The 18,811-nt window shown below is 37.4% G+C and overlaps 1 protein-coding gene across 7 annotated transcripts in view; it reads right to left on the bottom strand.

Annotated features, from left to right (window-relative positions):
* Nucleotides 1–18,811, bottom strand: part of FANCC (FA complementation group C) — a 222,828-nt gene that overhangs the window by 50,960 nt on the left and 153,057 nt on the right. For all 7 annotated transcript variants that reach the window (XM_087822607.1, XM_087822608.1, XM_087822612.1 and 4 more), the window contains 2 exons: nucleotides 12,011–12,124; nucleotides 11,047–11,111 (listed from right to left, as the gene is read on the bottom strand). In XM_087822607.1, coding sequence (XP_087678733.1) covers nucleotides 11,047–11,111; nucleotides 12,011–12,124 — 179 coding nt within the window. The remainder of the gene's footprint in view (nucleotides 1–11,046; nucleotides 11,112–12,010; nucleotides 12,125–18,811) is intronic.

Below are 18,811 nucleotides of genomic sequence, written 5' to 3'. Positions count from 1 at the left end.
TTGGTTCATTTCTCCTTAGGATGCTGGTTTTCCATGAGCCGTTTTGACTCTGCTTTCTGGATTTTGGGATTCCACATTAGCCTCTCCATGAATGCCCTGTTTAATGTAGCCTGTCCCCAGTACTCGTGGGGAGGGTCAGGATACAGTGCTGGTGGGGGCTGTCAATAGTTGCATTTGGAACCTAAGTGCACCTCAAAACTGCGGGGAATTGATAGCCTTTTGGTGCTTGCTTCTCCATCAAAGTGTCCTCCCTCTTTCTGTTGTCTGTCTGGGGACAGTGGGTGAGGAGGAGTGTGTGAGGGCCTAGCCAGCTGGCTGCTGTTACTGTGGCCCAACGGGTCATCTTGTTGGCTGCCAGGTACCCTCCCACTCCTTGAGTCCACCCCAGAAGTAACTTTTATCTTCTGCAGTAGTCCTCTTTTGGAAGCTTTCTGGGCCGTGATATTCTCCTTCAGAAATGCCCTATCATCTACAATTTTAAACCTTTCTCATAATTTGTGGGTCATTAAAAGCACCCCCATCCTGCCCATTTAACAGTACTATATATCTGTTAAAATTCCCTGTCACTTCTAGGAGTGGGGAGTATAAAGCAAATGCCAGGACATTCATGGGCTTGGTTCATCACTGGGCTTAGTTTTCTTACATTAGTTTCACCTGATTCTCTCCTGAGTGGATTGTGAGAGGTGCTATCCTCAAAGGTCTTACACTTCAGTCTTCAGGACCTGCCCCAGTTCTCTACATCAGAGCTACTCAAAATCTGAAAGTGTGTTCCTTCGAATCAGCACATCAGCATCCCTGAGGGTGAGGCCAAGGAATCTGTTTGTTTACACTTTCCAGGGGATTCCTAAGCACACTGAAGTTTGAGAAGTGCTGCTCTACACTACTTTAGTAGCAGTCCCCAGAACTAGGTTTTAATCTCTAGTAATAATCTGAATACAGGGTGTCCCAAAAAAATGTACACACACACCCTGAATAATTATAAAGGCAGTGTTTATTAAAATGCATTGCATTTTCAAAATTGAGCTATCAACTGTTAAAATGTGCATACATTTTTTGGGACACCCTGTATTTTAAGGATATGTGACAGGATTGATTATATTTAAGGTTTATATTTTGTTAATAAATTCTTATAAATTACTAGTTTAGCTGTATTATTTTCTTGATAACCAACAGTAAGAATCTCATATAGCCCGGCCGGGCGTGGCTCAGTGGTTGGACGTTGGCCTAGGATCCAGGTGATCAGGGTTCGATTCCTGGTCAGGGCACGTGCCCGGGTTGAGGGCTCGATCCCCAGTCGGGGGCGTGCAGGAGGCAGCCGATCAATGACTCTCTCATCACTGATGTTTCTCTCTCTCTCTCCCTCTCCCTTCCTCTCTGAAATCAATAAAGATATACTTTTTAAAAAATTTAAAAAAAAAGAATCTCAGATAATTTTCTGTCAAACTACACAATGCTAATTTTCTTATGTATGAACAGTTTGTCTTTTCTCCTCAAATATTCACCTTCTCTAAAATTCACCTCTGTTCTTTACGACTTTCCTAAATAACTGAGTCTCTTCAACAACAATGCCTTCCACAGTGCTCTAACATCTTTCTCTAACTCACTATCAAAGTGGCTTTTTGATCTAAATGAATGCTTTTGAGTTCATCATCTAAGTTGTGACAAAAAGACATATTGAGCTTGAGTTGCAAATACCTCAACTTTTTGGAATATGACATTACTGGGTGAGCTGGCGGCAGGTAAGCTGTTGTATCTGTGTGTGTGAGATGAATGTTTGAGAAGTTGAGAACTATGCCTGAGAGTTCTGTGTGCCTGTAACAAATCCAGAACTCTGAAATAAAGAAGCAGGGGGGTAGTGCGGAGATCTTGCCCTTCGCCTTGATTAGCCGTCCGCCTCTCTAAGTGACTGCTAGCAAGTGCAACTTTTCTCCCGTCATCTTAAAAGGCAGGAGGAGAGTCAGCAACTACCACTGGTGACTGGGTGGGTAGAAAAAGGCAACCTTGGCAACAAGCGCATTTATGAAGCACTAAAGCTTATGGGCTGCTGACTGTATCTCCCAATTAGGGTGAAACAGGTCCAAGATAATTTTCCTGAAAAAAAATTCTAAAGTCTTATGTAAACTTAGGTAATTCTTGGTTCTACCAAGATGCAGGCAGGCCAAGTGATAATCTGATTGGCTTCCAAGTGCTCATGGCCCTCACGTCTCCCTCTTTTGGTCTGCAGCACAGAGATCCAACTTCCACCAGAGCCATGCAACGCTTTCCAGCCTGGGTTACACTGAGCATTAGGTCTTGATTGCAGAGCGGCACTTCCAAATGATTTCTGCACAGAGCTCAGCTGCAGAAGGCTCAATGGGAACCATATCCTGCTGGAAACACCCTTCCCATGTGGCTGCACTGCAGCTGCCAAACCATCTGCTGCAAACCACTGAACCACATGATACACTGACGATGTTCAGGGAGGCCAGGATGCTGCTCCTTCTGGACGGTGTGCAGCAAAGAACAAGAGAGTTTAAACATTCTGTCACTGAACTGTTGATTTTACTTGGTGGGAAGTGAAATTCTATTTAAAATGCTATGACAAGACCATATATCAGGCCTTTAAAAATAATGCAAAAAGAAACTAAACAGATTTTCCTATTTTTTTGTTCCTCTGACAATTTATGTATTTAAGTTATAAGACTAATTTCTATCAGGCTTTTGAATCTTTTGAAATGAACTTTAAACATCTGAGTGGTGAAGAGTGAAAAAACAAATGTATGGATGCCCTCTATTAAAAAAATAAAAGAGAAAAACACTACAGCATTGCTTATATGGTGTTTAAGTCTGGGGGGCTCTTGGCTGTTTGAACATTTATAGTCATTCTTGTGGAAGGAGAGTAATGATAAGAGTCAAGTGTCATAAATAATGGAAATACATGGAGATTCAAGTGTACCGGAAGTAGTTTGATCTCTGCTGTATTCTGATTCAACTTTTTTGATTTTTAAATCTTAAAAATGTAGAGATAACTTCACGTATGCAGTAGAAAAAATTTATATGTTATTGATACATATTTTAATTATTATAATAACTTCTAACAGTAACAACTATAATGGCTCCAGTATGTTTGGCAGCCCTTTCAAATGTTATCATGGTGCTATTCTACTACCTGATTTCATGAAATCAGTTTTTTTTTTTATGTGGGACAAGAGCACACACTGGTTGAATTTATAATTCACTAGAGAACTGTGGACTTAAGAGAGTTCTGAGTCTCACACAAGCTTTTACGGATCCAGGTTCTTTTATAGATGGAGAGCAGAACTTCCTGGCTTTATGTCTTAAAACCAGGACTTTAAAAGCTCATAAAGAGACTCAAAAAGTATGTTGGGTATCAAATTGCTTTGTAAATTCAATCTTCTGATAAGAATAATTGAACCTAATCCAAGAGATTGAATTTCCCTTAAAACTATATATGGGCTGAACATATTCAGAAAAATACCTGCAAGAAATTTATCTTGTTGAATTCTCAAATTATTTCTAAAAAAGCAAAGAACTCCATAGTAAACATCAAGCAACAGAGCAAATTAGGAATGTATCAGATGCGTCAGTGTGCAAAGAACATTCTACTAGCACAGACATCTCATATTCTTGGAAACCTTGTTAAGAATTTTACTAATTACATCACAGACTTGCTCTAAGAATCTCCTAAACTACTCACCAAGTTAACTGCCACTCTAGCCTTTCTGTTCTGCCAGCTGGGGTGCCAACATCCCTTCATTAGACTTTGCTCTGTACCATGGAATTTGTTTTTGAAAAACACACATCCTTCATGAAGAAACAGTCATGAATTTAGGAGTGAACTTGTCCCCCATCTGGCACAAATGGAAGTTTTTCAGCTACAGAGAGCACATCAGCTATTATCTTCCATCAGGTTCTCCTAATTGTGGTCAGTGGAGTTTGGAGGCCTTTCTAAACTACTGCCTTCTTCTGTCCAAGGGTGAGAAAATGAGTATTATCTTTTCACTTTCAATATTTTACTAGACAACACTATATTCTAGTTTTTAAAAGTTTAATTATAAAATACTGACAATGTATAGAAAAACATGGAGAACTACTGTAACATCACGACAGGGTGGGGCAAAAGCAGGTTTGCAGTTGTGAGTATGCAGCAGTTCATTCTTGTACTATTATTTGTTAATTATTGTATTACTTTCAATATGAACAACTGTAAACCTACTTTTGCCCCGCCTTATATGTACCCATTGCCCAGATTTTACAGCAACATCTTATAATGTCTATTTGCTATTTTAAAGGAATAAAGTGTTTCAGTTACAGCTGAAACACGCTTCTCCCACCCCATTTCCTCCTCTAATTCCCGGGAGTTAGTACTCCCCAGAAGTTGATGGAGGTCCTTTGTTCTCGTCTTAAGACTTTCACTTTATAAGTATGTATTGCTCTGAGTGTTTTAAAGTTTTATATAAGTAATGACATATTATAGATATGTTTCTGCAACTTCCTTGCTATTCTTTCCATGGGTCTATGTCTGGCTTTATGCCAGGACCAAACTTCTGATGACTGTAGCTTTGTAATGTTTTTAAGTCAGGAAGTGTGAGGCCTTAAGCTTTGTTTTAATATTGTTTTGGCTAGTTAGGTGCTTTGAGGTTCTCTATGAATTTTAGGACCTTTTTTCCTACTTCTGCAAAAGAAAAATAACTGACTTTCTTTAACATTTATTTTTGAGTAGTACAGACTGCTTTGGGTAGTAGGAACATCAGTCTTCCAACCCATGAACATAGGATACCTTCTCACTTATTTGTGTTGTTTAATTTCTTTCACCAATGTTTTGTAGTTTGCAGTGTGTCAGTCTTTCATCTACTTGACTAAGTTTATTCCTAAGTATTTTGTCCTTTACGATGCTATTGTAAATGGGACTTCTTTTTTTTTAAATTTCTGTTTGGATTGCTCATTGTTAGTGCATAGAAGAAATGCAACTGTTTGAATACTGATTTTTTGTATACTGAAACTTTACTGATTTATTAGTTCTACCAGTTTTTCTACAGAATCTTTAATTTTTTACATATAAGATCATGTCATCCTACAAACAGAGAAAGTTTTATGTCTTTCTTTTAAATGTGGATGCCTTTTATTTCTCTGTCTTGTCTAATTGCTCTAAGACTTCCAGTACTATGTTGAAAAGTGGTGAGAGAGGGTATCCTTGTTTTGTTCTTGATTTTAGAAGGAAAGCTTTCAGTCTTTCACGATTGAGTATGATGTTTGCTGTGGGCTCTTTGCATATGGTCTTGCTTATGCTGAGGTAGTTTCCTTGTATTCGTAGTTTGCTGAATGTTCTTATCATGAAAGGGTGTTGAATTTTATCAAATAGTTTTTCTGTATCCATTGAAATTATGTGGTATTGTGCATCATTCTGTTAATATGGTGTATTATAGTGATTGATTTTTTTTTATGTTGAACCATCCTTGCATGTTAAGAATAAGTCCCACTTGGTCATTGAACATAATCTTTTTTATGCATTGTTGAGTTTGATTTGCTAGTATTTCATTGAATTTTTTTTATATATCTTTATTGATTTCAGAGAGAGGAAGGGAGAGGGAGAGAGAGAAACATCAATGACGAAAGAGTCATTGATCAGCTGCCTCCTGCACACTCCCCACTGGGGACTGAGCCCCCAACCCAGGCATGTGCCCTGATTCGGGAATTGAACCAAATCTCCTGGATCAAAGGTTGATGCTCTACCACTAAGCCACACAGGCTGGGCTTGAGGGGGTTTTTTTTGCATCAATATTCATCTTTGATTTTTTTCTACTGGTTTTCTATTCTCAATTTAGTTTATTTCTGCTCTAATCTTCATTATTTTATTCCTTCTGCTACCTTTGGGTTTAGTGTGTTCTTCTTTTTGTACTTTCTTGAGGCATGAATTTAGGCTGTTTGAGAACTTTTTTAATGAAGGCATTTACTACTCTATACTTTCCTCTTAGTACTGGTTTTCCTGCACCCTGTAATTTTTGGTACAATTTTTTTTGTTTTCACTTGTCTCAAGGTATTTTCTAATTTCCCTTGTGATTTCTTCTTTGACCCACTGATTGCTTAGCAATGTGTTGTTTAGTTTACACGTATAAGTGAATTTTCCCATTTTTCTCCTATTAGTGATTTTTAGTTTCATACTATCATGGTTGGAAAAGATACTTGGTATGATTTCAACTTAAATTCATTAGGACTTATTTTGTGGCCTAACATGGGATCTAGAACGTCTGTGTATGTGCTTGAGAGGAATGTGGATTTTGCTATTACTGGGGAGAGTGTTCTATATACATTTACAAGGTCTAAATGATCTATAATGTTTTTTAAGTCCTCAGTATTCTTATTCATCTTTGGTCTGGTGGATTCGTATGTTAAAGTGGGTATTGAAATGTCCTATGATTATTGTGTTACTTTTTATTTTTCCCTTCAAAGCTATCGATGTTTGCTTCATATATTCTGGTGTTCTGCTGTTAGGTGCATATATATTTATATATGTTATATCTTCCTGGTAAGCTGATCTTTTGTTTTTATATAATGTTCTTCTTTGTCTCTTGCAATATTTTTTTATATAAACCCTATTTTGTTTAATATAAGCATGCTCTCTTGTGCTTACCATTTGCATGGAATATATTTTTTCATTCTTTCTCTTTCAGCTTATGTATATCCTGACATCTAAAATGAGTCTGTAGACAGCAGAGAGTTGGGCCTTGTTTTTATTTAATCCATTCAGTTATGCTATGGCTTTTGATCAGGGAGTTTAATCCATTTACCTTAAAGTAATTACTGATAGAGAAGGCCTTACTATTGCCATTTCCTTGTTTTCTGTACATCTGGTAGTTACTCTGACCCTCTTTTTCTTTCTTGCTGACTTCCTTCATGTTTCACTGATTTTTTAAAATAGTGATATACTTTGATTCTTTTCATTTTCCTTTGTGCAACTTCTATAGTTTTTGGGGTTTTTTTGTTACCATGGGATTAGATAAGACATCTCATGGTTATAACAATCTGTTTTAAACTGATAACAACTTAAGTTGCATACAAAAAATTTTATTCCTTTATATCTCCTCCACACACTTTATGTTACTGATGTCATAAGTTATAAGTCTTAATATTTTGTATCCATTAACATAGTTTTACAGTTATGGTTATTTTTTATACTTTTATCATTTAAATTTTATTCCAGAATTAAAAGTAATTTATGGACCAATATTGCAGTATTATAGGAATTTGCATTTGTTTATATATTTATCTTTACCAGAGTTGGGTGCTTTCCCCTATTCACACCGACCTGAGCCAACCTCCTGTCTGTAGTACTCCCAGTTCTCCGGTGCTGCAAAAAGCAGCTGAGCTCTAACTCTCGATGGCCCCCGGTATTGAAAGTATGGCAGTGCCCTGTGAGTGATCAGAGTCAGGCAAGACAAATACCAGTGCCTCAGGCAGCCCCACAAAAGCCAGAACATTGGGCACATTCCACTCTTCTCTTTCCCTTCCAAGGGAGAAGCTATAAACTGGATTTTTCCTCCCAATCCCACCAAGCTGGGCTGGTTTAGGGAAAGGGCTGTTGTGGTTGATGTGAAATGGGTTTCTTTCCTGTTTCAATATAGCTATTCTTAACTTTGAGCTTGCCTGGGATATTGTGACTTCTAATTGGTTTCTGGAGTTCTCATAAAGGCCCTTTGGCCCAATACTATTAAGTCAGTGTCTCTGAGGAGGAACAAGGACTGGTGCTTCCTATTCTGCTATCCTGCTGACGTCACCCCTGAAGAATTTTTTACATGTTTATTTTTATGCAGTTTTCCTCATTTGCAATGACCTGCTTATATTTCTTGTTCATTTCCATACTGGAGTGTTTGCCTCTTTATGATTGATTTGCAGGAGGCATTTCTGTATTTGTCTGTTTTATAGGTTGCAGATATCTTTCAAGTCTGTGGCTGGTCTCTTCCATTTGTTAAGTGTGAGTGTGAGTGTGTGTGTGTTTAAAAAATCATCAACTTGCCCTGGCTGGGTGGCTCAGTTGGTTGGAGAGCTGTCCCATGCACGAAAAGGTTGCAGGTTTGATCCCTAGTCGTAGTGCGTGCAGGAGGCAACTGATCAATGTTTCTCACATAGATGTTTCTCCCCTCGCCCCCGCCCCTTCCTCTCTCTGTATAATCAATAAAACATGTTCTTAGGTGAGGATAATAAAATAAATAAATAATCATCAACTTGATATATTTTGGGATTTGGTATAGGGCATACATACAAATTGTCTCCTACTGATTTTTTTAAAGTTCCTTTTAATAAATTTTTAATTTTACTACTCAAAAGACCCATTATTCAACATTCACCACAGGCTAAATCAAAGTCCTTACCTGATGTGTAAATAAATGATTGGAAATGCTTTCAATGCACCCTAGGAATGCATCTTATTATTTTTAGGTATACTTTATATACCACAAAATGCACATACTTGAAATGTATAATCCCCAAATTTTTAATAAAACATTGAGTTGGACAACTATCATCATCATCTACTTTTAGAACATTTCCATCACCTCAAGATCTTTTGTGTTAAATTTGTAGGAACTCCCTGTTCCTACCTCTAGCCCCAGGAAACAACTAATATATATATATAGATTTGCCTATTCTGGACATTTTATAAAAAAAGGAATCATACAAAGTGTATTCTTTTGTGACTGGCTCTTTCACTAAGCATGTTTTTGAGGTTCACACAAGCTGTAGCATGAGTCAGTAGCTGTTCCATTTTCTTAGGAATAATATTCTATTGTGTGGACATACCATACTTTATCTATTCGTAAGTTGGTGGATATTTTGGTTGCTTCCACTTTTTGTCTGTTATGAATAATGTTTAATAATGTTTAATGCCATAAACATTTATATACAAGTATTAGTGTTTTTCAAATAAGCCATTTGTACACTTTTTTTGGTGACAGGTATTCCAGTCTTTTGCCAATTATTAAACTGGGTTATTTGTCTTATTTACGGAGTTCTTTATATATTACAGGTTTGAGCCCTTTATCAGATGTACAATTTAATAATATTTTCTCAGGGTATAACTAGTCTTTTCATTTTTTAAATGGTGGTAACAGATAATTTTTTGTTTGTTTATCCCTTCGCTTGTTGATGGTCCTTTGAATTGCTTCTGGTTTTGAACTATTACAAGTAAAGCAGCTGTGAATATTTATACAGAAGTATTTGTGAATACCTGTTTTCATTTGTTATGAGAAAATACTCAAGAATGGAATTGGTGGGTCATATGGTAAGTTTACATTTAACTTTATATTAAACTGCAAAACTGTTTACAAAAATGGTTATATTATTTCACATTCTCACAAACAGTTTATGAAAGATCCAGTAATTCCATATCCTCTCCAGCACATGCTAATGTGTCTTAAATTTTAGTTATTTGAGGGAGTTATAGTGGTATCACATTTGTTTTTTCTTTAATTTCTTTTACTGCAGTAAAACATATGTAGTAGTTATTATTTTAACCACTTATAATTGGTAACCATTCAGTGGCATTAAATACATTCACAGGCTGTGAACCCATCACCACAATCTACACCCAAAGTTTTTCCTCATCCACAACATAAACGATGTACCTGTTAAACAATTACTCCACTCCCTCCAGACACTGATAACCTCTAGTCTGCCTTCTGTCTCTATGAATTTGCCTATTCTAGGTATCTCATATAAGTGGAATCATATAGTATTTGTCCTTCTGTGTCTGGCTTATTTCACTAAGCATGATGTTTTCAAAGTACCTAGAAGTAGAATTGCTGGGTCTTAATGTCATTCTGTGCTTAACTTGAAGAACTGCCACACTGTTTTCCACAGTGGCTGTACCTTTTTCTATTCCCACCAGCAATGCACAAGAGTTCTGCCTGCTCCACATTTTCACCAAAATTTGTTAGTTTTCATTTCTGTTTTTTAAATGACAGCTATCCTAGCAGGTGTGATGTGGTATCCCACTGTGATTTTGACTGGCATTTCCCTAATAACTAGTGATGTTGAGCATCTTTTCATGTGCTTATCAGCCAGCTGTACATATTCTTTGGAGAAATGTCTAGTCAAGTCTCTTGGCCATTTTTAAATTTAATTTTTTGTTATTGAGTTTTAGGAGCTCTTTATATATTCTGGATATTAATACCTTATCAGGCATATGATTTCCAACCTACTCATTCAGTAGGTTGTCTTTTTGCCTTCTTAATAGTATCCTGCGATTCATAAAAGTTAATTTGAATGATGTCCAATTTATCTAGCTTTTTTTTATTGTGCTTTTGATGTTATATCCAAAAAATCACTGCCAAATTCAATATAAGGAAGATTTTCTCATGTTTTCATCTAAGAATTTTATAGTTTACTTTAAGGGTTAGATTCAAAGGATTTCTAAAGTCTGAGAGCAAACACCACTTTTGATAAAGCTTTCAATGGCAATAGCTTTACCAAAAAAAAAATCACAACGTGCCTAGATTCTCTTAGTTAATGACTTGTTAAAAATGAAATGCTCACCAATGAAAACAACTTTGAATTCTTTCTCATAGTGAAGAAACATTTTATGATGTGATTAATTGCTTTTTAATTTGTTTGACTTTATTTGACTTGTTTAGTCTAAATTTTGGAATATTGTTTCTTAAAATAGGTTATATAGGTCATATGCATACATCAAGTATCTGCAGCCTTGTAAACATCCTGATTGTGTGTATGTGTGTAAGTGACACACACACGGAGCTGAACGTTTTTTCCATGTTCCCTACTGTATGTATAGGGCTTTTTACTCAATGGGAGCATAAGGTAATAAGGCACATTGCATGATTTATTGCCTTACAAGAGTAGAGAGAATAGTGATTACAAAAAAGTTTGATAAAATTCACCAATTTTCCATGCATTCCACTAAAATAATCTTTCTACATAGGCTATAACCATAACTATGAATACGCATTTCCTATGAATTATAAACTTTTTCTCTCATAACCAAACTGATACATTTTGAAACTTGAGAAGAGGGATGTTTAGTTCGACACCTACCGCCTTTGAGTGTTAAATCCATTAAGATGATTCTCTCTGAGTTCAGACACTAATGATAAAACCATCTGTAAAACAAAATCAGTTGCAGGTTAACTCACACTGCAAACAGGATGACATCAGTTCTATTTTCTTGGTGTGAGTGGTATTTCCACTGAGATTCCCTCCCCCTCCACCAGCCCTCTCCTTGTGCTTTGTTAAAGTGAAAAGCAGCAGTGCCAACTTACATTTACTAATAATTTGGATTTTATGTTTACTGTGTGTTATTCTGAATTCCTATTTAAGCAAATGAACAATAGACAGATTATCAATTTCCTAAGAATTAAAACCAATCCCATTAAAAATAAAACCATGTTAGAGTTACTTTATTTTTTCTTTCTTAATTTCTTTCTTAATTTCACTTATTTTTAAACATGTTATTAATGTATAAAGCATCCAAAAGATTAGTTAATAAACATAAAATAAAATCTCCTAACAGTTTCTAGAAGAGCTATGTTAAGATCAAAATTAAAATTTCTTCAATTTAGCTAAAATTTAAGGCTTTAATACTAAGGTGTAAATATATAATAGTATTTTTATTCACAAGGTTGTTATTAAATTCTTTGCTTTAACACAAAAATTCCTATCAAGTCATTTTAAATACAAAATTTGTCTAACAATAAGAGGCTGTGTTTACATTGGTTAAGGAAATTTCTTCTCCTAAAGATCTTTGAGAAAATAAATGAAATGTGTTAAGAGACAGAGAAGCTGGTTGACTTAGAATAACCTCTCCTGGTTTCCTTCTTTCCCATAAGCTCCCATCTCACATTTCTTCCTTATATGGCCATAAGTCCACCCAACTAAGAAGAGATAAACACAGAAAAGTTAAACATCTCTTCTGGAGAAGTGAAATACTTCCATTTATTCTTTTTGCTGATGATATATTAACCAATGAAAATTTCAATACTAATAAATTAAAAATACTCACATTTTTGAGCAAACTAGGATAGTAATCTGCAGGTGCATACCCAAGACTTTGAGTAAAAAGACCAACTTCTTTCATATCAAATCTGAATGCTGAAAGTATATGAGATAACAACACCTGAAAACATAAACAGAAAGAGAATAAAGTTCTTAAAAGTGAATGCAAGTGCCTGTTATATTTAATGCCTGGAGTCTGGGTCATTTGTAGATGAGATGGTCTCCATGAAACGAGTCATCTTAATGTGTCCAAATATCCAAATATTCACTTTGATTCAAGGTAAGGAAGAAATAGGTTAGTACTGAAATTATTACATTCCAAGTAAGTCAATTTAAACACATGTTAACAGTGAAACAAAAATATATAATGAACAAACAGTGCTTTAACCATATTAAGAATGTAATCTTGGTTGGTTTTAAAATTAGCAAAATATTTTTATCAGAATAGATGAAAATCAAATGACAAGAAACACAGTAATCACTAGGGAAAGGAAAGATTATGTGAAAAATAGTGCAGGGAAAACTATTTTAAAAAAATTAGATTCCTACCTTTTGTTACTCATCAAAATATACTTGAATTTAACGTAAATTCAAGAGATCAATGTAAAAATGAAATGAAGTAATAAACAAGAAGAAAATATCTGTGCTTTTCAAATCGGGAACTTTGTAAACTGAAAATCAAGGAACCAAATAATTGATTGTTCTAAATAAAAGCAAAACCTTTTGTTTTTCATAAAATGTAAGTACAAACTAGGAAGAATATTGACTACAAATAATACAGATCATATGTAATCAAATTAATGAGCAAAATACCAAAGGACAAACACCGAGCATAAAATGTATATGAACAGATAACTTGTAAGAGAAAATACAGGTGCTCAAGAAACACTTGAATAAATGTGCACCCTCAGAATCAAAACAGGTAAATTTAAACATCAAAATTTTTCACTTAATAAATTAAAGGTTTTTATGGACATGAATACCTAACTGACACTGCTCTGGGCTCTCTGGAACAGGTACTCTGTGAGCGCCACACATCGGCGGTGCTGCGAGCCATGCTCAGGCACCCAGAGTATGCGCGGGCAGGACCCAGCTACAGCGCACCCTCAAGCTCGAAGGGCCAGGGCCCTGTGTGCCCAGAGGCTGGTACCTGAACAAAGGTGCCTCATAGAGTGACACAGGCCTGCCTTATAGAAAGCAACTTGAAAATGTATATAAGGTTTTAAAAGCACTCAAAACTTTTAATATATCTGGCTTACATTTAAGGAAATAAATCCAAATAAAACAACAGGGATTATGCTCGAAGATGCTCATTTCAGTGCTCTTTCTGATGAGCACGTAGAGCCGCAGGGAATGACTAATTCACAGTGTCCACACAGTGGCTCAATGTAAGCCTTTAACTGTTTATGAAAAACTTATAATAGCATTTTAAATGGTTATATTATCCTGTTAGATGAAGAAAGGAAGATGTAAACTTTAATACATAGAAACGATCACATCAATATACAAATAAGCCATACATGAGAATGAAAAACTAATGAAAGTATCACCAAACATTAACAGTCTCTAAGGTGGTGCTATTATGGTACATATATTTTTTTCTTCTTTCTACTTTAATACATTTTCCAGTTTCCTATATCTGTATGTATTTCTTTTATAATCAAGAAAAAATATTTTGAACTTTTTGAAAAAATGTTGCATTTGGAAATATTTTATTTTTTAACAGCTTTATTGAGATATAACTCACACCATAAAATTCTCCCATTTTAAAGTGTACTTTCCAGTGGTTTTCAGTATGTTCACAGTCATTTTAAATTTTTTTTAAAGTCCTATACTGCATTTTGTGAGTATATATTGCAAGATAAAACGAATTTGTGCATGTGCATATAAACGTGTGAGTTCACACACAAATATGCAGACAAACGGTCGCATCTAGGGAGGTGGCTGTATCATCCTAGTCAAGGACAGGCCCCACGAGACCTGGACCGCACACACCAGCAATGCCCAGGGCAAACATCACTAATCTGCCTGGGCACTCATTTCAATTTCCACATAAACTATTTCACATATTCAAAAGGATATAAAATAAAATGAAAAATTTTGCCCACCGTCAAACTTAATAACACATGAGAAACACCCAGGAGGCTTTTTGTGCCATCTCCCCCTTTTCCCCCAATTCTGCGGAGTCTCCCCCCGAGGAGGGTTCCACTCCAGACCTGGTAGCACCCTTCCGTGTAGCTCCTGACCCTTCGTATGCTCAGAACTGCCTCAGTATCCTCAAAACAGAACTCCAGGCAACATTACTAAGTAATACAGGTTGAAACTGCTGCCCCTAAATGAGATTCCCGTCTACTGTTTTCAAATTAGAAAAGCCCGGAGAGATCAAGGACAGCCAGGGGGCCATCCCGTGAGGGCGGTGCTTACAGGAGGCTTTGCCTCCTTCCCCCAGCAGGAAGCACGGCAGTGACTGGGCCTGACCCTGTGTGTGGGCAATGCAGGTGTTCTAGAAAGGAAAGACCAGCCAGGCCTGGCCAGCCATCTGCCACATCCACGTGTAGGTGCCCACACCAGACCAGGCAGGGGAGGGAGGAGGCTGAGCTTGATGTGAAAACTAGGCAGCCAAGGGCTCAGTTGGGCAGTGTGGGTCATTCTGATGCCAGATGGAGGGGGGTCAGAACTGGAAGTGATTAACCTTCTGCCACCAGACTTTTGGCATTCTAGCTAAAAAACACTTAAAGCACTTATATTCAGGAAGCTGTTCAAAGCACTTTACAAATAGCAACTCATTGAATCCCCACAGCCTATAAGGTAGGTACTATTATTGAATCTGTGTTACAGGTGAGCAAACCGAGACACACAGAGCTTAAGGAACATGTCCAAGGCTGGTTACCTACTCTATCACCAAATTACCTTAAAAGGAGCCTCCCCTTATTCTCTCTGCATGAGGCAGCTGGAATAGTTTTTTTAAACAATGCAAATCTAATTGGTCCTAGGCTTAAAGCCCTTTATGGGTTCCAATGACTCTTAGATGAAGCCCAAACTAGTTTCCAAAGCTCCTACCTGAGGCTGACCTTCCCTCACTAGCTTGTCTGAGGCCCATCAGAGCCACAAGCTCTTCAGCCGCTCAGGACTTCAGTATGCTCCAGTCCCTCCGCAGGGAGGGCTCCTTCAGCCTCTATGTCCCCATAAGTGTCTCTGCTTGTGGGAATTCTAACAATTACGACAACTAAAAATTATTGAGTGCTCACCATTGTGTGAGGCACTGTGCTGTTTTCTAAGTATGACACCTCCCTTAAAATTCAGTTTTTAATAAAATTTAATTAAGCAAAGTTACAATTAAGCCACCTATAAAAGGTGGCTATCATAATTTACATGATTGACCCTTAAAAAATTAAAGCACAAAGTACTACAGACCCATCTGGGATAGAGGTAATACAGTGCACGTACAATAGGAGAAAACCAGTTTTAAGGCTGTAACAGTTAAGGGTCAGTTAAGATTGTAGGTCTTAAGGAAAACCATGCCAAGGCTTTCGTCTGTGCCTCCCGGAAGCACTCACATCCTGGGCCTTGGGACCAAGGCAAGGGGGGAGGGGGGGGCTTCCCAAAACTGCATGAGTTACTTTGGTAGCCACGCCAATGAAAGTTAAAAAAACCTAGGACATTCAATACATTCGAAAGGTGTGACTGAGGATTGTAAAGAATTTCTGAGTAATGTTTAAAATAGCCATGAACAGTTTCCTAGAGAGTATTCGCAAAGCCTGCATTAGACAAGCTGACAGTAACACTTAAGGTCTTGGAAACATAAAAATAACTTAATTGGCAGATCTGTCCTGGGCCAAATTTCCAAAATGATATGGTTAGAAGCTGATTTTTTAGACATCAAAAATGATAAAAATTAGTTCCCCAGCCCACCTCCTGCCCTGTTAAGAAACAAACAACCCTATTCCGTAATACTCAGTATTGGCAAGATCGTGGTAAGAGGGGCACTGATGCTGCTGGGAGCTCAAATTTGCAAAGCCTTTCTAGGAACTCACTTTGATGACATGTAGCCAAAGCATTAAAAGTCATATCCTTTTACTCAGTAATTTAATTTCCAAGAATACATCCTATGGAAAGATTTAGATTTATAGCAGCCTAACAGTAAAAAACTAGAACTAAAGTACTCAACAACACTGGGTTGCTTGGATTCATTACTTATCCAACAGTGTGAATCATGTTGTAAAAAGACATTTAATGACACAGGAAAGAAAAGACAATGTAACATTAGTTTGAAACATAAGATGTAAAACTATATGTTCCATGAGATTTTAATTTTGTATGCACAAAAAAATACTGGGAAAAAATGTAACAAATGATTAACATAGATTATATCTAGGAGTGATTTAAAATGTCTTCTTCAAAATACCTGTATTTCCAAAGTTTCTACAACTACTATATCTTACTTTTTATCATAAAAAAATAAAAAATTTTGTAATTTCATTTCGTAAAATGAAATTACATGCTTTAATTTATATCTTTTTGTTGTTGTTGTTAATCTTCACCTGATGATATTTTTTCCATTGCTTGTCAGAGAGATTGGAAGGGAGGGAGGTGGGGAGAGACAGAAAGAAACATTGAAGTGAGACAGACACATCCACTGGTTGCCTCTTGCACGTGCCCCAACTAGAGGCAGGGAGCGAACTCACAACCCACATACTTGCCCTTGACTGGGAATCCAGCCCTTGACTGGGAATCCAACCCTTGACCCTTCACTGCGAGGGCTGACACTGAGCCACACAGGGCAGGGCTAATTTATGTCTTTTTCTCCATAATTCCCTAATACAAATTGCTATGGGGGGGCCACACAAGTTTTATGTCTGGATGAAATAAGCATAGGTCTTAAGAAAGAACATACTGAGGCTTGCCTACTGTTAGATAATTTCAAAACAGATACCTCAAAGTTTAGACCTCCAAATCTCTCTTTCAAAGGATACTTAAAGGGGGAGGGCGGGGGAGGTAAAGGGAGCTGGAGGAGGTATGGGGATAAGTGGGGATGGAAGGAGGCTTGAATTGGGGTGGTGAACACACAATACAGTGTACAGATGATGTGTTGTAGAATTGTAAACCTGAAACCTGTATAATTTTGTTAACCAGAGTCACCCCAATAAATTCAATAAAAAGGGAAAAACAAAAACCAAAAAAAACCGTTAAAAATTGATAAGCACTTATTGCTAAGGATAAATTTTTTACTGCCATCTAGTGGCAAACAGTCTAAACACAAAACTATTAAATATTCTGTAGGCATTGGCTCTTGGACAAAAATTAATTCCTGCTGTTATATAATAGATTTTTTCTTAAATGCTTATACAGTGCGATCTTAGAGACCTTCTATTTCAATACCCCCATTTACTGGTGAGGAACTGGGTTTCTGAATACAAATCAATAGCCACAAAAGGATGTGGGTGCAAATGAACTTCAAGGGCATAAAGAAAACGTGCAGATGTATCACCCTGACCTGTGACCTAAAATCCTTTATGGACGGAAAAGTGCAGGAACCAACACACCTGTGCATAAAACACGTTAAGCCCAACTTTGATTCATGTAGGAGTTTTAAGAACTCTGCTAATGTTTGAAAAGTCCTTTAAAAAATGCTTGTACCATAAAGGTAAACTTTGAAGGAGAGACATTTTTAATAAATCAGGGGACGTCCACTGCCTGGCTTTCAGGTGTTCTTTTTGTCCCCACCTCAGGGTATCTGCTGCATCTTGTAGCCGGCGGCACATTCGCAGGCGGTAGGAAAGTTGGAGCAGAGGCTGTGGTTTGGCGCAGGGGCCGGGCGTGGAAGAAAGACTGTGCTTCTGCTCCGGCAAGGACAGAGGAGCGCCAAGCTGTGGTCAGTACTCATGAACTGAGACAGAGCACATACCGTGCTTCTCCAAACAATCTCTTCATTAAAGTCTTTTAGAATTTCCACCACTTTGGTCTCTATTGCATCTATTTCTTCATATATAATAGAAATTAAAACTGTGTAAACAAGATCTCTTATTCATTCATTCAACAAACACATACTGAGTTGATCTGTATTCAAGCTACTCTACTAAGGCTTTTGGAACAAGAACCCCTACAATATGACGCAGGAAGGGAGGGATGGAAACAGCCATAATATAAGACAGAATGCAGTAAGTGCTACCATGAGGGGGTAAGACAATCACTGTGGGAGCAGAGGAGGAATGATTAATCCCAACGGGAGGTTTCAGAGTGCTCCCCAGCATGACTTCTGAGCTGCCTCTGACAGCTGGGGAAGGAGAGCAGAAGTGAGGGAAAGGAGGTACAGGAGGGAGAAAAAGAGAGGGTATGAGTTGGCTGGGACAGACAGAAACGACTGGGGAGGAGCAGGGCGCGGCGTGGGAAGGGGCCACGTGGTCAAGCGTGAAGAATGCTCCTGTTGCCCCTACTACTTCAGCCCTGTACTGGACTGGCCAGGTACGTTGTGGTAGCGCTTTCATTTTCATCTGTCTCGAGGTATCTTCTGATTTCTTCCTTGCCCTCGTTGATAACCCAATTCATTGCTTAGTAACACGTTATTTAGCCTCCATGTCTTTGTGTGTTTTTCAGTTTTCTTCTTGTGATTGATTTCAAGTTTCATAGCATTATGATCAGAGAAGATGCTTGATATGATTTCAATCTTCTTAAACTTACTGAGACTTGTTTTGTGTCCTAACATGTGGTGTAGCCTAGAAAATGGTCCATGTGCAATTGAAAAAAATGCATGCTCTGCTGCTTTGGGGTGCAATGCTCTGGAGACACCAAGTACACTGTGGTGATTGCA

The sequence above is a fragment of the Miniopterus natalensis genome, chromosome 12, assembly GCF_054644295.1.
Source record: "Miniopterus natalensis isolate mMinNat1 chromosome 12, mMinNat1.hap1, whole genome shotgun sequence".
In the NCBI taxonomy this organism is placed as follows: domain Eukaryota; kingdom Metazoa; phylum Chordata; class Mammalia; order Chiroptera; family Miniopteridae; genus Miniopterus; species Miniopterus natalensis.
The sequence above is the reverse complement of the archived record's forward strand: the minus strand, read 5'-3'. Positions and strand labels throughout refer to the sequence as shown.